Genomic DNA, 27,667 nt, shown 5'->3' with positions numbered 1-27,667 from the left:
CCACGCAACCACATTCAGGGCAGAGGCTAAGCGTGCTAATCACATCCAGGCTGTGAGTTCAAAAGCAAAGTTCCTCTGGGTGTTGGAGCACTTCAAGTCAGTGAATTTAGACATGGACATTCAAAATGAACCCGTTCATGCTTACCAAAATGTAGAGGCATTACACAAAAGCTCTCGCTCAAACGCAAGACATGGTCAACACAGAGGTAAGAGTACAACCAAATTCTAAGTCATGTTTACCTGCAGGACCACAAAATGTATGCTATATTGGTTGTGTTTGTGTGTTCAGCGCTCAGGCTGGCTGCCCTGTGCATTGGTGTGATGTGTATTCTTCAGGCGACGCTCAATATTGTCCTGAGACTATACTGTAAGTTACCTTCAGTTTTTGGGGGTCATTAATGTGTTTAGACCAGTGGTGGACAGTAACAAAGTACTTCATTACTGTCCTTAAATACTTTTTCTAGGCTCAAGCATTTTCATTTTTTCAAGAACACTTTTACTTTCATGCCACTACGTTTCAAAGTAAAATATATCCTACCGATTACACTGCGGTGAGCAGCATGTGATGTTACTTGAACGTAGAAGAAATTGGAGTTTCCATAATATCTGAAAGAATATCATGCACTTTCAAAATGAATCAAACTTATCATAGCACACATTTCACTAAACATCTCCCTTAAATTCCAGTAGTCAGTCATAGCATGACTTGTGCTCTGGCACATCTGACAAGCCTTCAAAATAAAAGGAAATGCTTAAAAGTTGTCTTTGGGGTATTTTGTAGATCTGATGCCCAACTGTTTTACAATACTTTTACCTTTGATTCTTAATATAGTTAAAAGCAAGTACTTTTGTACTTTAATTCAAATAAAGAATAGAGCTTCTACTTGTGCTCAAGTAATAATTTGCCAACAGTATTTTTACTTTTACTCAAGTATAAGAGTTGTGTACTTTATCCACTACTGTTTTAGACTAAGAATAAAGTGCTTTTATTTGTGTTTCTAATTATTTACATTTATGATAATGTTCTTGGATTTTCAGTTACCTTTCAGGTGGACACAAGCCTGTTATATACTGGCTGCAACAATCAGTCTGTAGAGAGAGACCAGTTACAGACCTGTTACAACAACCTGGCTAAAGAGAGAGACCAATTACAGACCAGTAATACCCACCTGGCTAAAGAGAGAGACCAATTACAGACCAGTAATACCCACCTGGCTAAAGAGAGAGACCAATTACAGACCAGTAACACCAACCTGGCTAAAGGGAGAGATGCACTCCAGAGGAAACTTTCTGACCTGGGTTAGTGATTTGTAGTACTTACAGACTTTAAAACTAATATTCTTAAAGGAACGTTCCAGTGTTTTTCAACCCAAATTCTATCTGACGCATCTGTATTTTGACTCACTATTATGGATGATGATTTGGACACTAAAATTAGAAAACAGAACAGAAAACAATATAACAATATCATAACAATAGAGCCCTTTAGGTGCCATATAAAACCTTTTTCAAATGGTTCTGTAATAGAACCAACTTCAGCACATTTTACATCGGAAGAACCCTGTAACGATGCAAAGAGCCCTTCATTTGAGTTCATTGAGTGTTCATAGTTCTATATAGAACTATGTTGTTTACTAAAGAACCCCTGAAGAATCTTTTGTAAGAATGTAGGGGGCATGGTTTAGACATGGACATGGTCCACTTGTCCCCTTAAAGAGAAGGGCCACTACAAGTCACCGAGTGGTTTGATGAGTGTGAAAATTATGTAAATCACATGCGATGGCCTTCACAGTCACCAAATCACACCCGAGTTAATAATAGATTATATAGATAGATAGATCTTAACCCATCTATAATATTAGTTGAACTGAGACAGCGCTCTCCACCTCCATCACCAAACACCAACTGAGGGAATATCTATTGGAGAAACTTTTTTTTCACTGTCACCTGTCTGCATGTTCAAAATTTTACTTTGGAGAACAAATTGTAAAATTGTATCTTAATCTATTCCATGAACAGATGAAAACATTAACAAGGTGGGATGGATCTACTTCAGCTCCAGTATTTACTACATGTCTACTGAGAAGAGGAGCTGGACTGAGAGCAGACAGGACTGCAATAGTAAAGGAGCAGACCTGGTGATCATAAACAGCAGAAAGGAACAGGTGAGAAAGAGAGAGAGAGAAAAGAAATGATGTAGGTAACACTTCACATGTTCCCTGCTATAAACATGTCATGTCATAAGCTGCTATGAGTTGCCATGATTTGGTCAAAACATTAGGAAAAAAAAATGCTATAGAGATGCTGATTTCTGCTAGCATCTCTATGGGATTTTAGTAGTTTGATAGCACTAAGCTGGCGGCAGTTCGCATTAACATGTTTTGGCCATTCTAGATTAAACACAATCATTTGAAGCATCTGAAAGACATTCCAGGTTTTACTTGAAACTTGTAGCTTTTACCTTGTAGCAGTTTCATAGTGACTCAGTTCAGAGGCTGGTACAGAGCTGCTGCCACTGTTTTCCATTTCTTACAACCCATTGATTAGGCTGCTTGTATTCTCAGTCAGTGACATAACTAGGACTTCCAAAAGACCTAGAGTGATGTTTGTTCTCTCAAAATTGGTCCCATCCACTGGAAATCTAAATGTGATTGGTTGATTTTTCTGTCACTTTGTAAGAATGCTGATGAGAGCTTGCTTAGCTTTATCTACCAAGAAACTAGACATCTTTAGGCCTTCTCTTAAGGGCTGAGGCCTGAGGGCCTCGGCAGAGAAAAAAACAAACATAATAATGCCTGTCGTGACACCGCCATGACATGTTTCTGTCTTAGTTATGTTAATGTTACGCAGCAGGATTCAGGTAAAGCTTTACCAATTTGTGTATTATCCACTATTATACCTCAACAGGAGTTTGTTGAAATGATCAGGAGAGGTCAGGAAGCTTGGATTGGCCTGAGTGACATTAGCAAAGAAAACGGCTGGAAGTGGGTGGACGGCTCGACACTGACCACCAGGTAAAAGAGTCCTGAACTAATATGTTGGTCATGCAGTTATCAACTCTTGCTCTCAGTCAGCTGCAGTGCATGATAAAAGGATAAGACAATCTTTTCTTTGGTTTCAGATTCTGGTGTAGCAGGGAACCCAATAATTATGAAGGGAACGAGGACTGTGTTATAACCGGCTATGCTCCACAAGATGGACGACCCATAACAGATATATTAAATACATGGAATGATTTTACATGCTCTGTCCAATTCAGTTGGATATGTGAGAAGAAAGTTTCCATATAGAGGGAGCAGCATTACTTAACTTACTGTATCAATCAAACATACAATGTTTTCGCTGGACTTCTTTCAAAATATGACATGTTTTTAATCACGTGTGTCCACTAAAGTGCTGATGATGCCTGGTGAGCATTGTGATGAATTATTCTCAGATTCTGCGAATGAATCTCAAATAGTGATCTAACTAACATATTCTGTAACTGTATGCTACATGGTGGTGGTGTATATGTATTTTAATTTTTGGTTCAAAATAAATTTGTTTTATGTTTTATTTCTGGCTGCAAGTGGTGAATGTAATGAGGGAAAATCAGCATTAGTAGGTAACTCCTGTAGGAAGGTCTAAAGTAATCTGTTGAGACAGCTTACTTCATTTAATAGGCTGTGGGTATGTAATTATTAAACAAACATCAGGTAAACCACACCTGTTCAGGAACAGATCCCTATCTGTATTTTAAGGCACTGCTGTGTGTGTTGACTAGTGTCCGAACTGTAAAAAGCCAATTGTAGGTTGATGTTGAGGTCGTTACAAATTCCAACAATGCACTTGGAATTTCTTTCGAACACTGTGGATCACCAGATCAGTCGAATGTAGGGTTAATAGAGGAAGAAGCCCCCCAGGGTAAGAAGCCAGCCAGAAGAAACACTTCTTATAACTTCAGTGTAAATAGGTGCAGCTAAATTGCCGCTGAAAAGGTAAATGTAGAGTCATATGGAAAAGTTTGGTTTAAATAAACGTCACATATCTGGCGGTGCTGCCACAATGCCTGCAATAACAACAGAAACAGTCAGTGATCTTATATACAGTCTGTGATCACACACTACACTAAATAGACAGCCTAGAGAAACTAGCACTTATTGTGCTTCCACCAGGTTTAATTCTTCCTCATCAGTCTATGTAAACATTAGCAACGTTCACAAGTGCCTTGGACAGGAAAAAGATTGATTATAGGCAGTAGAAAATTAGAATGAATTGCTATATAAGTGTATAAAGGAATCATCATATGAGGCTTTGAATAGCTGGAAACCTGAGGACAGACAAGCAGGTACAGTGCAGAGTACAGTTAAGAGAGAGAGAGAGAGAGCGAGTGGGGCTTTTAATGGCACATCATTGATTCACATTCTGATGATGTGGTCGGGTGGATGTGCATGTAATGTCAAGAGAAAGAGATCTCAGCAAATCATTAATTAAAACCGCTTTAAAACTTAGAAAGTAAAAATACCCAAAGAAAATCATTTGAGCATCATTTAAGTAGATCCCCATTCTCACAGGATTACTTTAATAGCAAAATAACAGCACTGAGGGAAAGTCTTAGGCCGCCAAGAAAATAGTTTAAAACTATATCTCGGCAGTAAGAGTGTTTTTTGCCTGTTATTAATATGCTGGTTAGAAGAATAAAGCTAGAAGCACAGTTTTGGTTCCTGACATCTCACTGCACTGTCACTGTATGGATTTGTTCAATTCCATCATCAGCACACCTGATTTAATTTAATGAAGGATTGATTGGATAATCTAAGGCTGAATCTCAAATGGCTCCCTGCTCCCTACACTGTGCAATGTGAATTATGAAATTTTGGCTTCTTCACACAAATAGTGCAGTATGTGTCCAGGTATTGTGTGCATGAGGTTGAATCTCTAATATCTCTTTGTTGGACATATTATGCAGTGCTTGGGTTCAGGAGCCATTACTGTAAGACCTACATTGTGCATTATGTAGAGAGTAGGGAGCCATATGGGATTCAGACTAAGTATTGGATTTTAACTGTAAATACTGCACCTCCTTGAGGAGAGGCTTGGAAATGGTTCACACGCTGACACATAAAATCATAACATTATTTATTTGTGTATTTGTACACATTCTAAAATGTTAAAAACACTCACTGACCAGATAAATAGATTTAGGTATAATTTTCACAGATCACCTAATCATTTTGCACAGTACTGTACATACGCAATTCACAGTGTGTTTTTTTTCAGATGAATACTGAAATTCTGGGCTAGTTGCAGCTCAGGGTGGGAGGGTTTTAGGCACATTTCGGGCTGGGGAGTTATGCTGGACCTGGCAACCCAAACAAAGAACAATCTGATAGCCTAAATCTTTTTATCAGAAAATGTTACCAACATTAGAAAAATAATTAGGATGTTGGTTGCCTAAGTCCCCTTATCAGGGGGTAAGTAGTAATATTAAGCTGAGTCTGCTCTGAATTAACATGAAAAACTCGCTACAGTAATGATTAGCGCATGCTCAGTAGGACCGCTCGACGAATTGTAAGAGTACCAGAGCGAATGCGGAGCTGTTCAGGAGGACACTTTTACTCGGATTTGCGAAGAAAAATGAATCTTCTCGAAGATAAATGTTGATTGGCTGATTCTCCTGCGTGTGTACCGTCCTCTACCCTGCTGTCAGGTTTGCTAAAACCTCCCAAAATGAGTGCCGAGTCCCCCTCAGCGCTGCGGCTGGGCGAGCAGCTCTCAGTAATGTAGACAGACGGGGTTGTCGCTTGGCTCTGCTGTTCGAGGCACTTGCTGACGATCTCACGGGCTGATTAGGAAGAAAAGACAACTACTGGACTTTTCTCCCTCTGTTTCTCTTCAGAAAGAAGCGCAGTAAGTGCTGCTTTCTTTAGTCTGTCCATTTACTGACACTAACATTAGCAAACTACCTGACATGCCAGGTAGTTTAAGAATTTGAAGAAACTTCATTTCATAGTGAGAGTGTGAGGCTGTGAGAGTGTGCACGAGTGACAGAGATAACGTTACTGACAGCTCTTTATATTCTTTATTTTATATATTTCTTTAAAGTATTTGGTAACAGTAACACCAGTATTTGCCTTATATTGTTGTTTACAATATGTTAAAGTCAGTGAAAATGTCACATAATGCAGTTTTATATCCCTCAATTCCTCAGGATGGAAATAAAAGTTAAATTTTTACATTTATTTGGAAAGTTCATTATATCAGAAAAGCTGAACTCAAAACGATTACAAATATGGGGTTTGTGAGCCATTGATTTTCAAAGTGTGGACACACACTTAAAATGAAACGCTTACAATTAATGATATCAAAGCATTTAGTTCTGTGACAAGGAACATTAAAAAATTGGGGGTGTTGATGTGATTTTGCGTTGTGATGACTCTGTTCCCCAAATTGCTTATAAACTGTCTTCCTTTCATCAGCAGGTGTTATTATATTGGAAACTGAAGTGTTTTACTCCAGATATAAGCTTTATTGAGCACATAAGCAGTTTAATTGTGTAAGAAAAGCTCTGAAATCAGTTTAATAATCTTACAAACTATATGATAAATTTAGCTGTGCTCATCTTTACACTCACCATCCCATCTAGTAGATAGAAATGAAATACTGAAAGGTGATATTTCAAATGTTTTATTTATATTAATGTTTAATGGTGTCTTATATCCTGTACCATGTAACAGAAATTCTGTTACGATTATTCAGTTCAAATTAGAAAGTGGTGGACAGACTACATTAGTGTACAATTCCCCCACAAGTCGAACAAATTCATGTCAAAGTTTTAAACAGTGTTTACCCTTCAAGTGAATTTTTAAGAAAGAGGTGTAATTTTGAGATTAACAGCTGTATACTGTGTGAAGGAAAAAAAAAAACGACAAAAACATCTGATCATCTACTCTATAATGGCAATTTTGATAAAACATTTTGGGAAGAGGTGTGCTTGGATAGACACAAAAATCACTCAAGTAACTCAGTTCAACAGGAATCACATTATATTTGGTATATTAATGATTTTTTTTATACACAATACAGTCTATATATATGAAATCCCAGTTTAAGTTTATTATATTCAGGTTAAGTCTTTTTTCTAAGGACTTTAAATCACTTAAGACATCCTTGTTTTATGACTTTAGCCTTTTTGATGACCGCTGTAGTGTTTTTATATTATTATTTATCTGTTTTGTGTGTTTTTTTTTTTGGTTGTCATATGCTTACCTTGTTTTTACAGTTCGTAGGAAATACAAGGTTGAATGTAGTAGATGATACCACATGTTTTATATTTCCTGTTTAAATTTAGTAAAAATAAAGAGAGTAAGGAAGGCACTTCTCTTGTAGTATAGTTTTTCCACATGAATTCTAGTTAACGTTAACATGGATTTGTGTGCTTAATATGCTTAATAAAATTGAACTTGAAATGAAATTCCTCACTATTGTAGCACTAACTGAGTAGTAATCCTTAGAATGTAATACAAGTCTTGAAGTTTATGAAGTTAAAGGAAATATGGAAAATTTACTTTTCCATAAAAATGCTTTAGGACACTTTTAGGTGTAAAATTAAGGGGCACAGTTTCAATAAATATACATACTCACACTAATATGAAGTGTAGTTTTATTATTAGGAATTATTAATACAATTATTAATAAGCTACATTCTGTGATCATGCAGACCTGCACAGGTGCTGATTGCAACAGAAATCCAATTATTAGCATCAACAGATAAACTGAATACATTTTTATAGTAAAAATGTCTCCACCAACACAGATACATTATTCATAGCTAATTCTGTTAGATGATTATTATATCTGAAATGAAATTTACAGAAACTTTCTGGAGGAAATTTATGCCAATAGAGTAAATGTGAAAGAAACAAAAACATGATAAAAAAATAACTTTTTGGTTTATAATAAAAATACAGAACCCTTTAAGAAGCAGCAAAACTGCACAAAATGATCTGATTTCTATGAAAGATAAAATAGTGACACTGAACTATAGACCCTAGAGGAGGACTGCAAAGATTGAACATCACCACCAGGGGGCAGACTAACTCCATGTGCCTCTCAGTCATCTGAAATTTCATGGTTTTCTGTAATGGTATCTGTAATAATATCCCAAACATATTTACATGGTCACATTGTTTAACCAAGAAACACTAAAACACACATTATTCTTAGAGATCTATGTACTAAAAAGGGGTTGTGTGTAAGAGAATATCACTGTTGTTGGATCACCTTGTATCTCCAGCATGGTAACTTGACAGGAGAAGGAAAAAACCCTATTAAGCTGTTAAAGTAACTAGATTTTTTTCCAAGTCATTTTAAACTATTTATTTTGGTCTGCTCATTATAAAATTTAAAACCATGCAAAAGATTACTAGAAGTTTCAAATTATGCAAAATGTCAAAAATGACAAAAATGGAGATACAAATATATGATAAAGATACAGATATGCTGGATCTTAAATTCGGTAGGTTTAACTGTAATAGAGGATCACATGATCATAACTCACCTACTGCCCCCTGATGGTTCTCAGACTTCCCAAAATAATACAATTAATACAGTCATGTGACCCTCCTCTTTAGCACAGAAGTGTCTGGACATGAGTGCTCAAGGGACACTTAACTGAGTTCATACAATTATACAGACACTAATAAACACTAATAATTATACAGACACTAATAAACACTAATAATTATATAGACACTAATAAACAGTGAATGTGTGTTTAGACTCTTAACATAGTAAAGCTAAGATACATTATCTGAGTGGACAGTGAAGCACTTTTTGAGTCATTCTGGATCTGCTAAATACTGTAAATGTAAATCAGTGACCACAGCTCTCCTCCTCAAGATCTACTTTCCTGCAGAGTTTAGTTCTAACCTACATCTGATGCTGCACCCATTACCCAACACTAATGCATCTGATCCAGCCAATCAAGGCCTTCTGAAGAAGTTCATTAGTGGGAGCAGGTGTGACAGACTGTGATTAAACTACGGTCCACAAGAAGGCTGATCTCCAGGATCAGGGTTGGTATCATTTCATAAGTAAGTATCAGAAAATTCCTATCTCACAGATCCACCCTTCTTTGTAAAAGCATGGTCTGTCATTCCAGCCGTTCTTATTTGGCAAATCCCAAATCTCAGCACAGTCCTCATTATTCTGATCATCATTTGGTTCTCCTTGATCCCAGAACCTGAAAGCCAGAGAATCAGAATCAGTCTCTGATCAGTGTTCATTTAATGTTCAGTTCCAGACCTTCAGCTCAAATCTCCCAGCCTGTGTTCATGAATATATACACTTTACTACATAATCAGTTACCAACAGAAAACAGTACTGTTAGCCTGGCTTTATCCATCTGCTGAAAGGTGCATTTGGTACTTGAGATGGATGAAAAACACCCATTTAATCTGTTTCTTACCCAGTGGTCAGTGGTGACCCGTCCACCCATTTCCAGACTCCCTCCGTGTCACTGTCAGTCAGACCAATCCAAGCTCGACTGCGGCCCAGATTTTTAAGGATGAACTCCTGCCATTGAGATAAGAATGAGCTGAAGATCAGTGGGTTGCGTTCCCTTTTCTACTCATTCTTTCTCTCTTTCTGTCTTTCTGACCTGTTTTTCTCTGCTGTTTATGATCACCAGGTCTGCTCCTCTCTCTCTGCAGTCCTGTCTGCTCTCACTCCAGCTCTTCTCTCCAGTAGAGATGTAGTACACACTGGTTTTGAAAACCTTCCAACCCTGTTGCATTACCTTCTCTGTGCAGTGAACACAGAACACACACATGCAGTACTGTGCAAAAGTCAAAGACGTTGTCTATTTAATTTCCAATCAAAACAGCCATTAAGTTCAAGTTATTCATTTTCAGTGACAGAAAAAAGCAGGAACCATATATTTAATGGAAAATTACACAAAAGCCTCCAACACTAAGAATAATATCAAATTAGAAATATTTATTTCTTTACTCATTCCCAGCAAAAGCTGCTCCCAAAGATCTCACTGCCATTATTTTCCCCTTCAAAAATACACTTGCTTTCGCAAAAGCATAAGACAATCCAGTTGGGAAAGTCAAAGGAAAATAAGTGAGAAAACAGGAGTTTTCAAACAACAATACTGAGAAAATGGGACTCCTCACAAATGTACAAGACCTAGTAAACCACCAAAACTGTCACCAGATAAACATCACTTAAAGCTTTCATCTTTGAACGAGAGGAGAAAATCAAGCTCCACTCTTACTACAGATCTGAAAAAATACCACAGGTGTTTTTGTCCATCCTTCCACTGTGAGAAGACAACTCAGCGCTATGGGTCTGATTAGATGTGTAGCTGCTGAGAAGCCCTTATTGAGAAAAGAAAATAGACGAAGAAAGAAAGACGAAAATGTACACTAGAACACTGAAACTGGACACTGAGATGTGGTGTAAAGTCTAAATTTGCAATTGTGTTTATGTGCAGCGTGAGAAACAGAAACATTTCTTTGAAAAACTGCAACCCAGGAGGATGTTTCCTCCTCTTTTCCTGATCCTGAAAAATGGATAAAAAAATATGAATAACTTGTACTTAAAGGCTGTTCTACTGAAAATTAAGACTTCTGCACACTTCTGTATATACTCATATATGAAATAATACATGTCTGTTGTAATAATATGCATTGAATGATTTAAAGTTTAACTGGATTGAGTTTCTAAAATAATTAAATGATCTGCTCACCCAAATTAGAGAAATTCTGATGATGCACTCTCTGATTCTGAAGCTCATGAATCACAGTGGTGTAACTGTTCTTAAATTGATCTCTTTCATTTGTCACTTCCACAAATCTGGTCTGTAGCTGGTCTCTCTCTGCAGTCAGGTTGGTGTAACTGGTCTGTAACAGGTCTCTCTCTGCAGTCAGGTTGGTGTAACTGGTCTGTAACCGGTCTCTCTCTATAGTCAGGCTGGTGTAACTGGTCTGTAACTTGTCTCTCTCTGCAGTGAACTTGACCCACAGCACTGTGATGGCAGTCAGCAGGAGAACACACAGCAGCCCCAGACACACTGCAGTCAGTCTGGAGCATCTTCTGCCTGCAGTGCTCATTTCTGAAAATGGATACGTACATATTTCAGTGAATGAATGAACTGTTCAGATGTAAAATTAAAATGATAAAGCATGTGATAAAGCATGCAACTAGTAAAATAGAGTTTGTCCTTGTGTGATAGAGTGAAAGGCTTTATGCTGTTGTTCTGATGTTGAGCTAAGATGTTAAGATGTGAAACCCTTTATTAAACAAATTTTCAACTGATGCCCCAATGTGACTTGATTTATACTTAAATTTTCTGTGTTGAGTAGTGCTGACTTTGGAACTGTTTTTACACCACAGTAAAACTCACAGCCTGGTGTTGTCAGGGTGTGTAAATACTGAATGCTCTGCTCATCGTTTATGGCAGTTGCTGGGGGTGAAGCTTCCCAGTATTTTTGATTCTAATAATTTTATTTTTCAGTTAGCATTCCACTGTTTACTGCCTTCTCTGCAATTTTTGTGAAGGCTGGCCTAGGTTGCCATTTAGTTGGCCATTTAATTGTAAAAAGTATTTTTTAATCACAGTATGTATAATAAGCTCCTCAGACAAAAATTTTGTCATCTTGCATGTCAAAGGTGGCAGCAACTTGCAGCATTCTGCAGATGGCGTTACTCAAAGATGATAGGGCTATAACCTGCGATGTGTGTGACGGGATTCATAGATTGAGAATAGGTGGTACAGTACAGTACTTGTTCGATGTGTGAAAAATTGGCTGTGCCCAAGTCCATAGTGTGAAGGAAACAGCTGAATTTGCAGGTGTATCAAACTGTCATACGGGTCTACCAGCAGTGGCAAAAGTCCCAGTCTACAGGAAATTGTGGCCAAAAGACGAAACTGACGGACAGGGACCGCTGGCGTATTTCACGGCTTGTGAATAAAAATTGCTTCACTTCCAGCCAAGAATTGATTCCCTTCACAAGCAATTTCTGAAAGAACACGCTGCAGGGAACTGCATAAATTGAACATGTGGAGCAGAGTGGCACGCAAGAGGCCTTTGCTCACCTTGCCCAGTTACATTGGATGAAGAGACACAAAAATTGGACTGTTCATGACTGGAAACGTGTTATCTGGTCAGATGAATCTTATTTCTGCCTGTATGTGAATGATGCTGGGCATCGTGTTCATCATAGACCTCAGGAAGACTTCAGTGAGGACTGTGTGTAAGGTGTAGTTCAAGCTGGAGGAGCTCTGTGATGTTCTGCGGGTGTTTTAATTACATGGAAATGAGTCCTTTGGTTGAGGTGACAGTAAAGTTCAACCTGCATTGAGCTACTGGACTGTCAGGTTTTGCCTTTTGCTCATACTCTTACAGAGGAACATAATGTCTTCCAAGATGACAATTCTCATGTTCCCCTTCCCATTTTAGTTTTATTTTTTAGTATTTGATAAGGGTAAAATAAAATTGAAACAACAGATGGAGCTTGGCTTGGCTAAAACTATCCTGAAAGTAGAGGCTGTTATAGGCACACAAGGGATTGGGGGTGGGGGTGGGTGGAAAGTAATGTCCAACAAGTTCATATAGGTGTGATGAAAGTGTCCTTTTACACATATAGTGTACTTTCATACAGGCAATGACAAGAAGCTTAGCAGGTAACCTCTATGTTTCGTTTATCTTAAACGCATGCAAATTTTTAAACTATTAATCAGATCCTGGCATATGTGAAACTAAAAGTTTCTTTTTTAAATGGTTTAAAAGTTGAAGCTTAACACAGATTTGGCTAAACCAGTCACTTCATTGGTTTAGCGTGTAGCTGAGCACTATATTAAACCTGATTACTCTGTCAATATGAGCACAAGTCTACCCGATATGCAGCTAAAATGGAATTAAACCTGATATTCTACTCACATCATGACTGACCCAACTACTTGCAAAATAATGTTTTGTATTTAAAACTACTTAAAGATTACATTACAATATCTTATAGTATGTTACATAATTATAAAATAGTCATATTATATTATATTGCATTATCACTTCCTTGCAAAAACTGTAACACTTTTATGGAATTTACTATTAAAACTATTAAACATTATTATAAAACAGGCAGCCAGTGCTTACTAATAAGAAACAGCATTGGCAGAAGAATTGTTTATTGCAATTATAATTAATTTACAGATGAATTTAATTGTTTCTTGAACATTGGTGTATCATATTGTAGTTTGTACCCGTTGTTAAATAGCAGTAGGTCACTTAGTGGCATGTTACAAGGGCATTGTAGGCCACAATGCGACACAGAGGTCCATGTCCTGGCACAGACAGCACACAGCGTCTGGTGACTTATTGCTTTAATAAGCATTAAAATTTTGTCTTCCACAGCAAACAATAACATAGTCTGTTTTACTCCATATAAATCTCCAGCCTGATTAGGATCAATAAAACACCTATAAAATTAATACCTGTTAAATACTACAACAGTTACACCAATCAGAACACATTCTGTGGCTTTTGACCATCTTATAGTTAGTTTACTTTTTGGACATGAATGAGTTAAAGTTGACTGAGACTGATGCTTCCTCAAAGGACAGGAAGTGAGCCACAGTCAGAGAGTCTCTGTTCTCAAGTAACACACTTTTGTGTTTTAGGTCATTTTCACAGTTTCAGAGTTTCAAGTTGATATTCGAAGTCAAGATGAGGCTTGATAAGATCGGCACCCTGCTGACTGTATGTCTGCATACAAGGCCTATCTAGTTTTTTAAATCTCTTCAGACAGTTTCTTTTATGCACATAACCTTTTGTTCTGAAATACCAACATTCAAAGCTAGAAAAAATGTCTAGCCCTAATATAAAATGATTTTGTTGAAAATCCTGCTGAATTGGTTACAGCTGTTATATAATGAACTGGCTGCTCAGAGGACAGACTCACAGACATGGCATCTCTTAGCTAGCTAATTTCCAAAGCAGAATTTTGTTTAGTGTCTTTTGGCTTTTATTAAAGATTTATATCAGATTATAAACTCTCAAATTCAGTCTTTCTCGGTAAAGTAACATAGAACATCAGATCAAATTGAGTTTCAAAGAAAAACCCTCATAGCAGGGATGCTTAAGAAGGATCTTCAAAAGGAAATGTTCTTAAAAAGAGAGAAACAAATGAATTATATATTATGTGTACATGTGTTTGAGCATCTTTGCTGTTCCTTTTAACTACTGAACATGAGGTAACACTTTACTGTAAGGGTACGTGAAATGGCCTTAATTCACACATGTAACACATCTTAAGACATTATGAATATGCATAAAGTAACCATGTTTCATGCATGTCTTAATGTAGAAACATTATATTCAGTCAGGTAGAAATTAATGTACCAATATCATCATGTCATATATATATATATATATATATATATAGCATTACTGAAGGATTATTTCTTTATGGGTTCATGATTTTTGGGGTCCTCAAAGTAAAGTGGTAACATACCTAACATACCATCATCACATAACATAACATAACATACCATCTTTATTACTGTTGTGGTGATGATAAAATGACTGTAGAATGCCAGTAAATAATCTCTTTTTTTGTATTGAGTTCCTTTATATAGAATATAATTTTAATGAAAAAAAATGTCAGATCAACGGTGTGGACAGACTATGCTTCCCTAAAAAAATCACTTTTTCTCAAACTGTATTATTGTATTATTGTATTATCTCAAATCATAGCTAGTCTAGTGTGCTAGCTTGTGGCTAACATGTTAGCTTGCAGTTAGCTTGTCAGGTTGTTGTGAGTTAGTTAGTATGCGGTTAGTGGGTTAGCTTGGGGCTGCAGTCTGAGGAAGCCTCTCACTACAGAGTGCAGGAGGGCGAAGCCAAGCTGGACGTTCATGTCCAGTGTGTCATTTTGTTAGCCTCACTTAGTCCTCCAACTCACAGGATTCTTGAGGTAAGTGCTGCCTTTCTTTATATTTTAACGCACAATTCTCTTTACATTTGTTCATGATGTGCTTTACAGTTCACAAATTCTGTCCTGGAAGATGCACTAGAGGTCCTCTATTGAAAACCATTAAACCAATTCCCACTAGAAAGCGAAACCATTCGGTTTTAATCCTAATCCTTAATCCTAAATTTCTAATGGTCCTTTTTCAACAGTGCATTTGTAAGCAGTGCTTATTTTATGTGTTTTAGCTTGCACATTAGCGACTCTGCTGCTCTGTGTTTTCAGTATTTGCATTTAACATAATTTATGAGTCATATGAGTATGTCTGTTTCTTTTGAAATACTTGGCAGATGATGCCAGTTACAGGACAGTCTTATTATATTCAGAACTAAAAAAAGACTGCTTATTTAATGGCTTTCAATTATCGTCATGAACAGAACAGTGATAAAGATTTACAAACATCATGAACCCATGAAGAAGTTGTGCTTCAGTAATGCTAAATATATAACTTAACACTATTACTCCTGCATTAAGTTGTGCATGAGACATGGTTACTTTATGCAAATTCATGATGTATTATATGCATGAATTAAGGACTTTTCATGTACCCTTATCCATAAGCGTTAACCATGATTAGTCATTAATCCAAATGCACAACTGACTTTATTTATGATATAAATGACTCACTATGCAGGAAATCTTGAAAAAAAAAAACCACACTTCTTTTCTTCTGATTAAAGCTGGTTATGTAGGTAGGTCAGAAACCCCAAAAAACTTACCACTGTACTGAAGATGAGACTGAGATCTTTTGTCCACTTTCTCAGCATTTTTCATGTGTATATTCTCTGCAGAGTTCCTTTTGATGCTTCTGGTCTTATGTGTTTCTATGTCATCCTCATAGGCACAAATGTCTTCATATGAGTGTCCACTGCTGTCTGAATTTCTTCTGTTGTCTGCAGTAATTACTGAATTTTCATAAATATCCTCCATCATTTCCATTCTGCTCTGACTGATGTTAACTTTAACGACTCTGAAAACTCTAAAAGTGACTCTGTATGTCAGCCTAATAAGTATGCTCAAGAGTAATAGTAAATAGCCTGGTCTGCATTAAGGAGATTATGTTAGATAGTGACGTTGGACACAGATGTGAGACTGTGATGGCCTCTGAGATGTGTGAGTCACATGGTACATGTGCAGATGCTTCTTGAAGCAGAAGTATTCTTTTAGTTCGTCAACCTTAATTTACCCTTTTGGTAATGTCCTCACTTTGGAGGATATTGTCATGCAGACTTCCAGAGTTGGGTTTGCAGCCCTGTGAATACTGGCTTTAGTTCAGGGACAAACAGTAACCTTTGCTTTTTCATTTGATCTGCCTGGTAAATCATAGAGCAATGTGTGTAAAGCAAATTAGTGTTGAATCAGATCTTTAGCTGGTCATTGGTGCCCCATTTTGGATCAAACATAGACTGTTTAAAAAGCCGCAGCACTGCTGAGTTTAATATTGTACCTCCTTGACTACCTGATTTGACACTTCAGTGAATTAGCAAGAACTTTTTGGGGTTGACTTCAGCATTAGAAGAGGAAATATCTTCAGAGTCATGGCCCACCAGGAGCTGAGACTGACACTACTCTCTTATAAGGTTATGAGATGCTGAGCAACAATGTACTCATTGTCATCCTCATGTATTTTGTTATTTGTTATAGCTATTATTCACTTAGAATCCTGAAAACTGAAACCTTTTTCACGGTAGGCATAAAATGCAATTACCATCTATTTTGGGTCCCTCAGTTGAACTGTGCCTTTTTTTTTCTTTGTTGACAGAATGTATTATTTTTTTTTATTTTTAACCCAATTATCTCCCCAATTTAGTCATCGCCAAGGACTCCCCCAATCACACGATGCTACCAACGCTAGGAGGGCGAAGGCTAACACAGGCTTCCTCCGAGATCTGTGAAACCAACCACCGCTTCTTTTCGAACTGCTGCTCATGCAACGTCACTGGACAGCTGAACGCGCTCGGAGGAAATCACCAACCGCCAGATCTGTTACGTCAGCTAACAGACGCCTGCACTGACTAGCATCGTGTTGCGTGATGGGGGGAGAAGGAGGGGCCATCCTACCCACCCAGAGAGAGCGAGGCCAATTGTGCTCTCTCGGACTCCCGGCTACGGATGGCTGTAGCATCACCAGGGATCGAACTCGCGATCTCCTGATGATAGGGCCGACACTTAGACGGTTGCACCACTCGGGAGCCAGTAGAATGTATTTCGATGGAAATGTGTATGGTCTAGTGCGGCACGGTGGCGCAGTGGGTAGCACTGTCACCTCACAGCGTGAAGGGCCTGGGTTCGATTCCCTGGCCGAGCGTTCAGGGTCCTTTCTGTGTGAAGTTTGCATGTTCTCCCCATGTCTGTGTGGGTTTCCTCCCACAGTCAGGCCAGTTGGACATGGTGTGAGTGAATGTGTGTGTCTGTCTGTCTGCCCTGCAATGGACTGGCGATCTGTCCAGGGTGTATCCTGCCTTCTGCCCGATGACAGCTGGGATAGGCTCCAGCTTCCCCAGAAGGAGAAGCGGCTTAGACAGTGTGTGTATGGTTTACAAAATGAGAAATGAACAAAATTTTCATTATTGTCGTTGAGCAAGCAAGTCATTTATAAAAGTGTTTTATTGTGTCCAAATGTTCTTTTTATTGTGGCAGTTGCACATGGAATTTTGATATCTAGAATGCTGCAGCTGTGCGGTCCGTAGTGTTGTAGTACTCTATTCTAGTCTCAAAACTGTAAATCAACTCAGTCTCAGTCTCAGGTTAAGGTGGACTTGTTCTTGAGACCAGTGCAATGCCTCTGAGGTACAAGCTAATACATTTTTATCATTCATTTATGACACAGCAGTAGATACAGAGTGTCAGAATTAAGAAAGGAACAGAATTATCAATCCACTTAGAATGCAGATAACTGCTTTCTGTTGCCAGCACTTCACTTAGAAATACTTCCCTTGTATGCAGCAGAATAAGGATCACAATAAGGATCTCGTGCAATACTACTGTTACTACTGACACTACTGTGCTGGTTTGGAGGAGAGTATGACAAGGCAGGAACAGAGGAATTGCTTCAGATACTGTGACCATAGCTATCCCCAGGAGATATATGGTTGGAGAGTGTTGGAGTTAATACACACTACACCCAGTTCATCGCCCAGGTCATCCTGGCATTCAGTGTACAGGCCTCCAGCCCGATTTTTAGAGCCCCTACCAGACCCTCAACGTCCACGGTCACATCTGAGTATAGATTTCATCACTGACCTTACAATGTCACAGGGGTTCACTGCTGTTTTGGTAATCAGCGATCGGTTTTGTGAAGCTTGCAGGTTGATCCCATTGATCAACCTACCCGCTGTGATGGAAACAGCAGAAGCTTTATTCCGTCACGTATTCCAGTTATATGGCATACTGGAGGACATTGTTTCTGATCAGGGTGCCCAGTTTACTTCTCATGTTTGGAAGGCATTCTGTACCCAACTCAACATTAATGTTATTCTAACTTCTGGTCTTCACAAATGGGCAGGTTGAAAGACTAAATCAAGAGATCAGGACGTTTTTGAGGTTGCAAAATGACTGGTTAGGTTGTTTACAATGGGCTTAGTATGTAAAATTCTGGGAGGATGCTTGTGTATAGCTGCAAAGGGCAGTTTGGAGACACAAGATACAGGCTAACTGACGCAGACATATGCTACCCCCTTAGGCCCTGGACAAATGGTATCGTTGTCAACCAGAGGCTTGAAATTGAAATTACTTGGCAAAAATATCTGCTGCTGTTGGTTCCCCTCCTTGCCTACAGAGGTCACTCTCACCTGAGTACTAGATCAGTTTCCTCACCTGTTCCTCATCAGCAGCCATGTTTTGTGTGTAAAAAGAATACAGTACTGTTTAGACCATTGCAAAGTCTTGTTTTGGCCATGCCTTGTATTTCTAAGTATTCTTACTTCTGTGGTCGTTTCCTAATTATGACCCTTTGCTTATGATTCTGGTTTTTGATTATTGGACTATTTGTCTAAGGTATATGCCAGTCTGTTTGGTTTTGATTCTGCCTGTTATCTACCACAAATTTGATTCAAAATTTGATTTAAGATGTGCTTAAATGAGTGCATATATGAAGTTAAAATTCCTACTTTTTCCCTTTTTCTATACATTTTTACTACCTTGGTGAAGACCACTTGTCTAGTGGCTCCGAGGTAATTTGAGTTTGAGAACCCTGCTCTACATGTTTTATTTTACATAAAATCTTTTTTGCTGCTGGTTGAAAATGTGATTGATTCTTTCCACGATGGCTTAACTGGCAGATTGGAATGTTTTCATTTACAACGCTAGCTGTCCATTTCTATTTCCATTTTGGTCAAAGAAGGGCCACTAGGGGGCCTGTAAAAGAGGCTACTGACCTACTGTCATGAACAATGGGGAGAAATGGTAACAAGTAGAAATAGTACAGTAATAGTTAATTTATTCTTTAAATTAATTAATTAGCTTCAGAGAATCTCAGTGTAAGTCAGTCAGGATGAACTACAAGTTAGTATTGATTCTGCAACTTTTAGTGCATCACATGGTGCTGGGAACATCCAGAAACACCCTCCAGTTTGTACATATCAGAACTTTCACTTCACTCTCTTTTCACTTTTCTTTGCACATCTTTAATCAAGGTCATGCTTTATTGCTATTTCTAATCGATGTTAATCATGTCTCAACTTCAGTTTCTCAAACAGTCAACTTAACAACTTCGACAGTGAATATGTTTAAAAAAACATTTTATAAACTTTATAGTGCAAAAATTAAACAAGCAACATGTAAAATTCTATGATGTTTGGAAGTATGCTGAAGTATAGATTTATACACAAAACAAAAACGTAAATATGAACTTTAAATCACAGTAAAGTACTGAGTACTTCCTGATCACATCTCATTCTTCTGCAATGGCAAATTACCATTTTTAATAGGATTATATATATATTTTTATATTTTAATGAATGAGGCAATAAACTATTAGAAAGAAACATCTAATGCCAACAATAAAAGGAGAATAACTGGGTAAGTTATCCACAAAAAACACAACATATAAACTTAATCACATCACTAACAACTTAAAAAAAAATAAACTTAAAATTGTGAAATATTTATTAGATATTAATAAGATAATAATAGACTAAAAAGTGATGTTAAACCGTGCCCACCAAAGAACAATCAAACACAGAGGGTTGATAATAATGATTTTTTCAGGCTCTGCAGAATTCTGTATTAAACAGGTTTAAATGCAGTAGAAAGTCATGTGATCCTAATTGACCTACTGTCTCTAAATGTTGATATGGTAGCAGACAGTGTGTCAGTCTCTGCACATGGGAGGTCCAAGGTACCAGAAACGTAGGTGAGTTAATTCTTAAAATACATGTACAAAGACAGAAACAATAAATACATGATCAGATTGCTCAATATATTCTGCCCTTTTTTTTACTAGTATGTTATCACAAAGCTGTTGCACAATTTAAAAAAATCAAATTCAATGCTTGTTAGTTACCTTTTTAAGACCCCAGCCATGTGAAAAATAAGACAATTTGTTTGGCATAATGTACACTCCTAAATACTGCATGTATTAAATATCTATTTTTGTTGAAAAAAAAACACAAGAGCACAAGACCTCTGGCTGGATATTTTGATTGATTAGTTTAATATACAAGATTACTCAATTTTTCAACATGGGTTTTAGGAATCATCTTACAGTTTAATTAGGGATGTCCACATTTTTGTTTCTTTGACCCCCACCATCCCATCTAATCCAAGTTCTTTAATTCTGAGTATCAGTCGATTCCTCTATCAAGTAATATTCATAGACAATATAACAGCACGATGTACATAAGATCATGTTACTCTGCAGAATAATTCTACAGTAAAATCAGTTTATTTTTAATATCTGCATTATGTAACATTCTGGACTGATATGTTTTTGTTTTCTTATCTACTTTTTAATTTTTGTTTGTGTGTGTTTAATATTGAGTATGTCCAATCATTTGTCTATCTGTTACTTTAATATGCAGTTAAATTACTTGTCTTATTAAAAGCATCATTTTATACACTCTGAACTGATATTGTGTTCACATTCGATATATGACTCATATTGCTGTAATGCACATGCAGTAGCTGCTCCTTTCTCTCAGCTTTGAATGGCTAACGTTTCTGCTAACATACGTTTTAAACCAGAAATCATTTCTCCAATAACATTAGTTAGTTTTTAAACACAACCCAAGGGTGAAACACATTTTGGGTGAGTATTTGTTCCATGGCAGAAGTTTTTAGCTGCACCTTTTTCATGGCAACATTTGGCTGAAAGGCTTCTAGTTTAAACACAGTGGAAATACTGGAGCTGCAGGTGCTCTGTGATTAGATTCAGTCTATACATTTTTACTGGGATTCAAGTCAGGAGAGAGTGCCATACCAACACCATCACTTTCTTTTTTAGACACAGGTATTGAGTTATTTTAATCATGTTTTGGGGATTTCGTTTTTTGGCTGATGAAACTAAATTCTCCTCTAATATGTCCTGGTACAGTGCTTTATTCAAGTTTCCTTCAATGACATGTAATGCCCTAATACTCATTACAGAAAGCAGCCCCTTATGAAGATTCTCCCACCTTTGTCCTTCACTGTGCGTTTGATGTTCTTGAAGTCATACATGCAATCCTTCTTTCTCTCATCATGCTGAGTAGAATTATTGTGAAAGAGTCCTGTTTTTGTTTTGAGAGTATTGTAACATCCCGCTATCAGCTCATCTGGCCATGGATGCACGGGAGGTATGGCCAAGTGTGGAGCACCATGGGTACAGTTGTGCAGCAGTGAGAGGATCATGTTGAAAAATCATGTTAATAGTTGTGTTATGGACATTATTACTGTGTTTTTGTGTTACGAGTGTGCTAATATGCTGGGCTGTGGGGAAGTTAGGTGGGTCTGCATATCTACCATGGACTAGAGTTGAGTAGTTGTTGGTGACTTGCTGGCTTCCCAATCATGTCAATAGCATTGGTGGCTGGTTTACTCTACTGCATGTTAACATATGAGCACTCATATAAAGTGCTACGTTTCATGTCTTCTTCTACATTGACACCACACTGGTGTCAGAAGTGGGAAATGTTCTGGAAAGGAACGGCATGGCTCCAAATTCAAAGGTGAATGGTGAGAAAAGCAGAGCCAGGCAAAGGACAGTGATAAAGGGGACGTTGCTACAAGGCTCCATGGGGAACACGGCATGGTGGTGAAGTTGACACAGTGAGGCACAACAGTGGGGCCAGTGAGAAAGAGGCCCGGTGCGAGTGAAAGGCTTCAGTATGGGAGCACTGCAGCAAGCAGTGGAGCATTTGTTGAGTGCTGTATTCAGGTTGTCCTGCAACTCTTTTTGAGTCACTGCTGGCTTCTGTCTTACCCTCCTTATCATTAATCTGAGAGCACATTGTGAAATACTGCATGGTGCACCTGTCTGGGTACGATTAGTGGTAATTACATGAACTTTCCATGTGCATATTATCAAACCAATCATACTGGGATGTTATAAATCTTGGCTATGGCCCTGTAGCTTTTTCCATTTGAGGGTTTAAATGCTGTTCAATGTTGTTCATTTTGTTGTTTTTTTGTAATGATACCAGGGCTAATAGTCACAGAGCTTCTCAGAGTAGGGATCTAGAATTCTTTCCTCTAAGTAAAGTCATAGTAAGAAAGGAATCAGGGGTCATATTAGAGAAAAATCTTAACTTCTCTGTTTAGTCACCATGACAGCTTTACTTAGGAATGAATTTAAGACTTATAACCAAAAAACTAATTAGAAAAGTTGAAAAGTTAAAAGTATTGTATTTGTACACAAATCAGTCATCACATGGGGACTTGTACGACAGTGATAGATACATCTTTGCTGCCTTCAAAAAACAGCCGAATGTAGTCAGTGTGGCAGTTTCATTTAAGACTGATTTGATGGTATATTTAAATAAAAAAGTATTTTGTCAACGTGTGCGGGAACTCGACTGATTGGCAGGAGAAAATAAAAAAAAAAACTTAATAGCATGAGCACAGCACAGTGATGACAGCCACACAGGAAAACACACAGCAGCCCCAGACATACTGTAGCCAGTTTGTAGCGTCTTCTATTCATTCCTGAAATTAGATACATACATATTTTATTGAATTCCTTGAGTGATTCACTGAATTCATTGTTCAGATGTTAAACTAAGAGGTGCTACACCAGTAACAACTTTAAATATATATTCGAGAAGCAGAGTTTTGGTCGGAAATTATGTCACAATGTTATTGCAAAGGCCTGATATATATCCATTGTATCTCAAAACACTCCAGGATAAAGCATGTGTACTAGTAGAGTTTGTCCTTGTGTGACAGTGTGAAAGATCTTGTGCTATAGTGTTGCTGTTGAGTTAGTCAGTTAAGATGTTAAACTCTTTAATAAACACATTTTCAACTGATACACCAACGTGATTTGAATATGATTTACAATTTCAGTGTTGTAGTTTTGATTCTGTAATGGTTTTTATTCCCAGTGTGTTAATGAGACTGCTGCTATCAGGTTGTACAAGCACTGCCCTCTCTGCTCATCATTTATGGCTGTTGCTGGGTGCAGAGCTTTGCCATCAAAAATTTATAAGCAGACTAATTCAAATTTCTCATGGTTTCGGTATATATGATGGTAGAAATATATTTCTGGATAAAACCATTTCTTTGATGCTTAAGTAAATCTATTTTTGTAGGTTAACAGTGGCTTATTAATTTAGAAGGTTCCCTTTTTAACAAGAACCATTTTTAATGACCAAAGTAAATCTGAAATATTTTTATTGAGCAAAATAATACAAACAAATCTGAACAATATATAGATAAACCTATGTCAGTATTGCTTTCTAACCCTAGCCCTGGTGCTGAATGGTGCTAAATGAGATATTCTGCAAGGCTGGTTTTGGCTTTCTATTTGGCAGTTTTTTCGAATTGTTCATTCCACTTTAACTGGGGCAGCAGATACATTCTGGCTCCTGTACAGGCTCCTGAATGTTAGTGCCATTTAAAATGTTAAATGCCAGCTAATACCATTTAAAGTGCAACATGAATTTCAAATAAGCAGCCATTTTTAGCTTATCAAATGACAAAAGTCATTTGTCTCATACGTGCATCCCATATGCTCATGCCTCTGTCTGTCAAACACTGCTGGAATGTGGAAAATATTACAGTCATTCATATTTCAGTGTAATAAAGTGCAACATAATAAAAAAACACTGCTCAGTAAAAAAATAAATTAGCTTAAAGATAATTTCATGAGCAACAGTGCACATTCAATTATTTGATTCATCTTTAAACATGGCTCAGCCAATAAGATCTTGTCATATCATGAACTACACTACCCATAATTCAGCATAATCCAGGTGGGATCTGAGCTCTAAAGGAGGTTAGGTCTGCACAACAACTGGTCTGAGATCTCATCAGTGTCAGAGGACCAGAAAGAAAAATGAGTCCCTTTTTAAAGTTCACTTACATTGTGAACACAAAAGCACTGAGGTCATTTGCAGCTGGTGCCTTTCAGGTTCAGTTACAAAGAACTAAACGTAAGAACACACCTTGAGCCTCAGATCAGTTGGATCGCTCCCTCTTGTGGTTGTTGACAGCTACTTACATGTATGTAAATTTCTCTTTCTGTGTATGTGTGTGATCAAACCATGACTTTATATAGTGATGAACATCCGGCTCTTTTTTCTTGCAGTAATTTTTCCCCTGACACTGAGCTCGATGTCTGATGTTTTTTACTGGCTGCTTCTGACTGAGTGAACTGTCTGTTTCCAGGACTCATAATCATATCTGTTTTCTTGTGCAAAGTTTCCAATCGGGCTAGACAGTGAGAGGCCTTATACTGGATTGTCCCTGTGTGATACAGTACAATGCCAGATAAACCTGCTTGTTACGATGTCCTATGTTAAGATATTAATCTTAGCTCGCTTGTGATACAAGAAAGCTCGAAAAAACATTTCTTCTGGTTACTGATTAAAGCTAGTCAACGATACATTTTAGTGTAAAAACGCTTTCTGTTCTGAGGATCTTCTGTATGTGAGTTTTTATGAGGTTTTGTCCACTTTCTCAGCATTTTTAATATGTTAATTCTCCACAGTTACTGTACTGGAGTTCCTTTTTGCGCTCCTGGTCATATGTGTTTCTGTGTTGTCCTCATTGGCATAAATGTCTTCATGTGAAAGTCCACTGCTGTCTGAACTTCTCTGCGTGACTCTGCTTTTGCTGTATGTCAGCTTAATGCTGCTGCTGACAGGAAGTCACTGCATTCAACTGTGTTAGTAAATTTAGCCTGGTCTAAATTAAGGAGATTGCATTAGATAGCGATGCTGACCACATATGAAACCTTGATGGCCTTTGTCATGTGTGAGGCACATGTCTAAAAGCAGGTTTGTGAACCTTAATTCAGCCATTTGGTGATGTCCTCACACAAGGAGGAGAAACAGTAATAAGTAGTACTTTAACAGTACTTGCTTTAATTAAATTAACTAATTTCAGAGAACCTCAGTGTAAGTAATTACACTTAAGTCTGCAGCTTTTAGTGGCTACACTCATTGCTGACAAGTGTATAAAATCAAGCATGTAGCCTTGCAATCTCCACAGACACACAGTGGCAGTAGAATGAGCTGTACTGAAAAGTTCAGTGACATTAAACACACCTCACTATCTGACAGTCTGATGGATGAATCTATGTTTGGTGGATGGCAGGAGATCACCGGAATGTACAGTCCCACAGTAAAATTTGGTTGAGGAAGGATAATGGGCTTTGGGCCATTTAGTTCCATTGAAGGATAATGTTAATGCTCCAACATACAAAGAGATTTTAGACAATTATATACCTCCAACTTCCTAGCAACAGTTTGGGAAAGGCCATTTCCTGTTGCAGTATGATAAAGCATATTCCAAAATCTTGGAAATCATGGAAAGCCTTCCCAGAAGACTTGAAGGCTGTTATAGCCGCAAAAAGGGGGCCAACATCATATAAATGCCCAAGGTTTTGGAATGGGGTTGCCAATAAGCTATTATTGCAATTATTATTAATTATAAATTAATGAAAAGATTTGACTCGGCATCTGTGTGTAAACTGAATAGTCAGTGTCTATTGTTCCTGCTATCAGGGCCGCCAGTGCCCAAATTCAGTTTGTATTGATTTACTGCATACGGAACTAGTGAGTGAATCAAAACACAGCCATGGTTTTCTGCGAATATGTGAACATGCCAAATAAACTCAGACCACAAACAGATCTAAAAACAAACCAAACTCAGACCTCTTTCTGAAGTGGCCTCATAACATTATGGTGCGTTTGTGGTCTGATTCATCGTTCCAGAAGCACATTTGTGAGGTCAGACACTAATGTTGGATGAGAAGGCCTGGCTCGCAGTCCCTGCTCTAATTCATCCCAAAGGTGATCTATCGGGTTGAGGTCAGGACTCTGTGCAGGTCAGTCAAGTTCTTCCACCCCAAACTCGCTCATCCATGTCTTTATGGACCTTGCTTTGTGCACTGGTGCGCAGTCATGTTAGAACAGGAAGGGGCCATCCCCAAACTGTTCCCACAAAGTTGGGAGCATGAAATTGTCCAAAATCTCTTGGTCTGCTGAAGCATTAAGAGTTCCTCTCACTGGAACTAAGGGGCCGAACCCAACTCCTGAAAAACAACCCCACACTGTAATCCCCCCCCCCAACCAAACTTTACACTTGGCACAGTGCAGTCAGACAAGTACCGTTCTCCTGGCAACCGCCAAACCCAGACTCGTCCATCAGATTACCGGATGGAGAAGCGTGATTCGTCACTCCAGAGAACACGTCTCCACTGCTCTAGAGTCCAGTGGCAGCGCTTTACACCACTGCATTTGACGCCTTGCATTGCGCTTGGATGCAGCTGCTCGGCCATGGAGACCCATTCCATGAAGCTCTCTACGCTGTTCTTGAGCTTATCTGAAGGCCACATGAAGTTTGGAGGTCTGTAGCGATTGACTCTGCAGAAAGTTGGCGACCTCTGTGCACTATGTTCCTCAGCATCCTCTGACCCCCCTCTGTCATTTTATGCACAGGTGGCATCCTATCACGGTACCACGCTGGAATTCACTGAGCTCCTGAGAGCGACACATTCTTTCACTAATGTCTGTAGAAGCAGTCTGCATGCCTAGGTGCCCGGTTTTATACACATGTGGCCATGGAAGTGATTGGAACACCTGAATTCAATGATTTGGATGGGTGAGTGAATACTTTTGGTAATAAATCAAATCAAATTTATTTGTATAGCGCTTTTTACAACTGATGTTGTCACAAAGCAGCTTCACAGAAATCCGTTTAGAACAAAGTTTCAACATGAAATGTAAATCCTCCAGGTGAGCAAGCCAGGGGCGACAGTGGCAAGGAAAAACTCCCTCAGTTGAGGAAGAAACCTTGGGAGGAACCAAGGCTCACATGGGGGGACCCATCCTCCTCTGGTCAAACTACGTACAAAATTATTATTCTACTAATATTAATAGTAATAGTAGTAATAGTTAGGAGACTTCAGTGTAGAGTGGGCAGCCAGTCCAAGGCAGATGGCGGTGACTGGGTTGTGGGTAACTGGTCTGAAGCGGGTAGCCGGAGAGCTCTACAAACAATCATCCAGCAG

General features: G+C 38.2%; 2 protein-coding genes across 2 annotated transcripts; one reads left to right on the top strand and one right to left on the bottom strand.

The window, feature by feature from the left end:
* LOC118816888 (C-type lectin domain family 4 member C-like) lies at positions 1–3,555 on the top strand. The gene is made up of 6 exons (XM_036583495.1): positions 1–206; positions 290–367; positions 1,039–1,299; positions 2,020–2,165; positions 2,908–3,014; positions 3,122–3,555. Exons 1-6 carry the CDS (start codon positions 113–115, stop codon positions 3,288–3,290), a joined length of 855 nt encoding a protein of 284 aa, XP_036439388.1. The 5' UTR covers positions 1–112; the 3' UTR covers positions 3,291–3,555.
* Positions 3,556–8,384: 4,829 nt separating this feature from the next.
* On the bottom strand, positions 8,385–10,930 carry LOC118816931 (C-type lectin domain family 4 member E-like). The gene is made up of 4 exons (XM_036583529.1): positions 10,736–10,930; positions 9,641–9,783; positions 9,449–9,555; positions 8,385–9,223 (listed from the first exon to the last, which is right to left on the bottom strand). The coding sequence occupies exons 2-4, from the start codon at positions 9,773–9,775 to the stop codon at positions 9,082–9,084; spliced, it is 384 nt and encodes a 127-aa protein (XP_036439422.1). The 5' UTR covers positions 9,776–9,783; positions 10,736–10,930; the 3' UTR covers positions 8,385–9,081.
* Positions 10,931–27,667: the final 16,737 nt, after the last annotated feature.

This window comes from Colossoma macropomum, unplaced genomic scaffold (genome assembly GCF_904425465.1).
Source record: "Colossoma macropomum unplaced genomic scaffold, Colossoma_macropomum, whole genome shotgun sequence".
In the NCBI taxonomy this organism is placed as follows: domain Eukaryota; kingdom Metazoa; phylum Chordata; class Actinopteri; order Characiformes; family Serrasalmidae; genus Colossoma; species Colossoma macropomum.
Note: the sequence above shows the minus strand (reverse complement) of the source record. Positions and strands in the feature narration are given on the sequence as shown.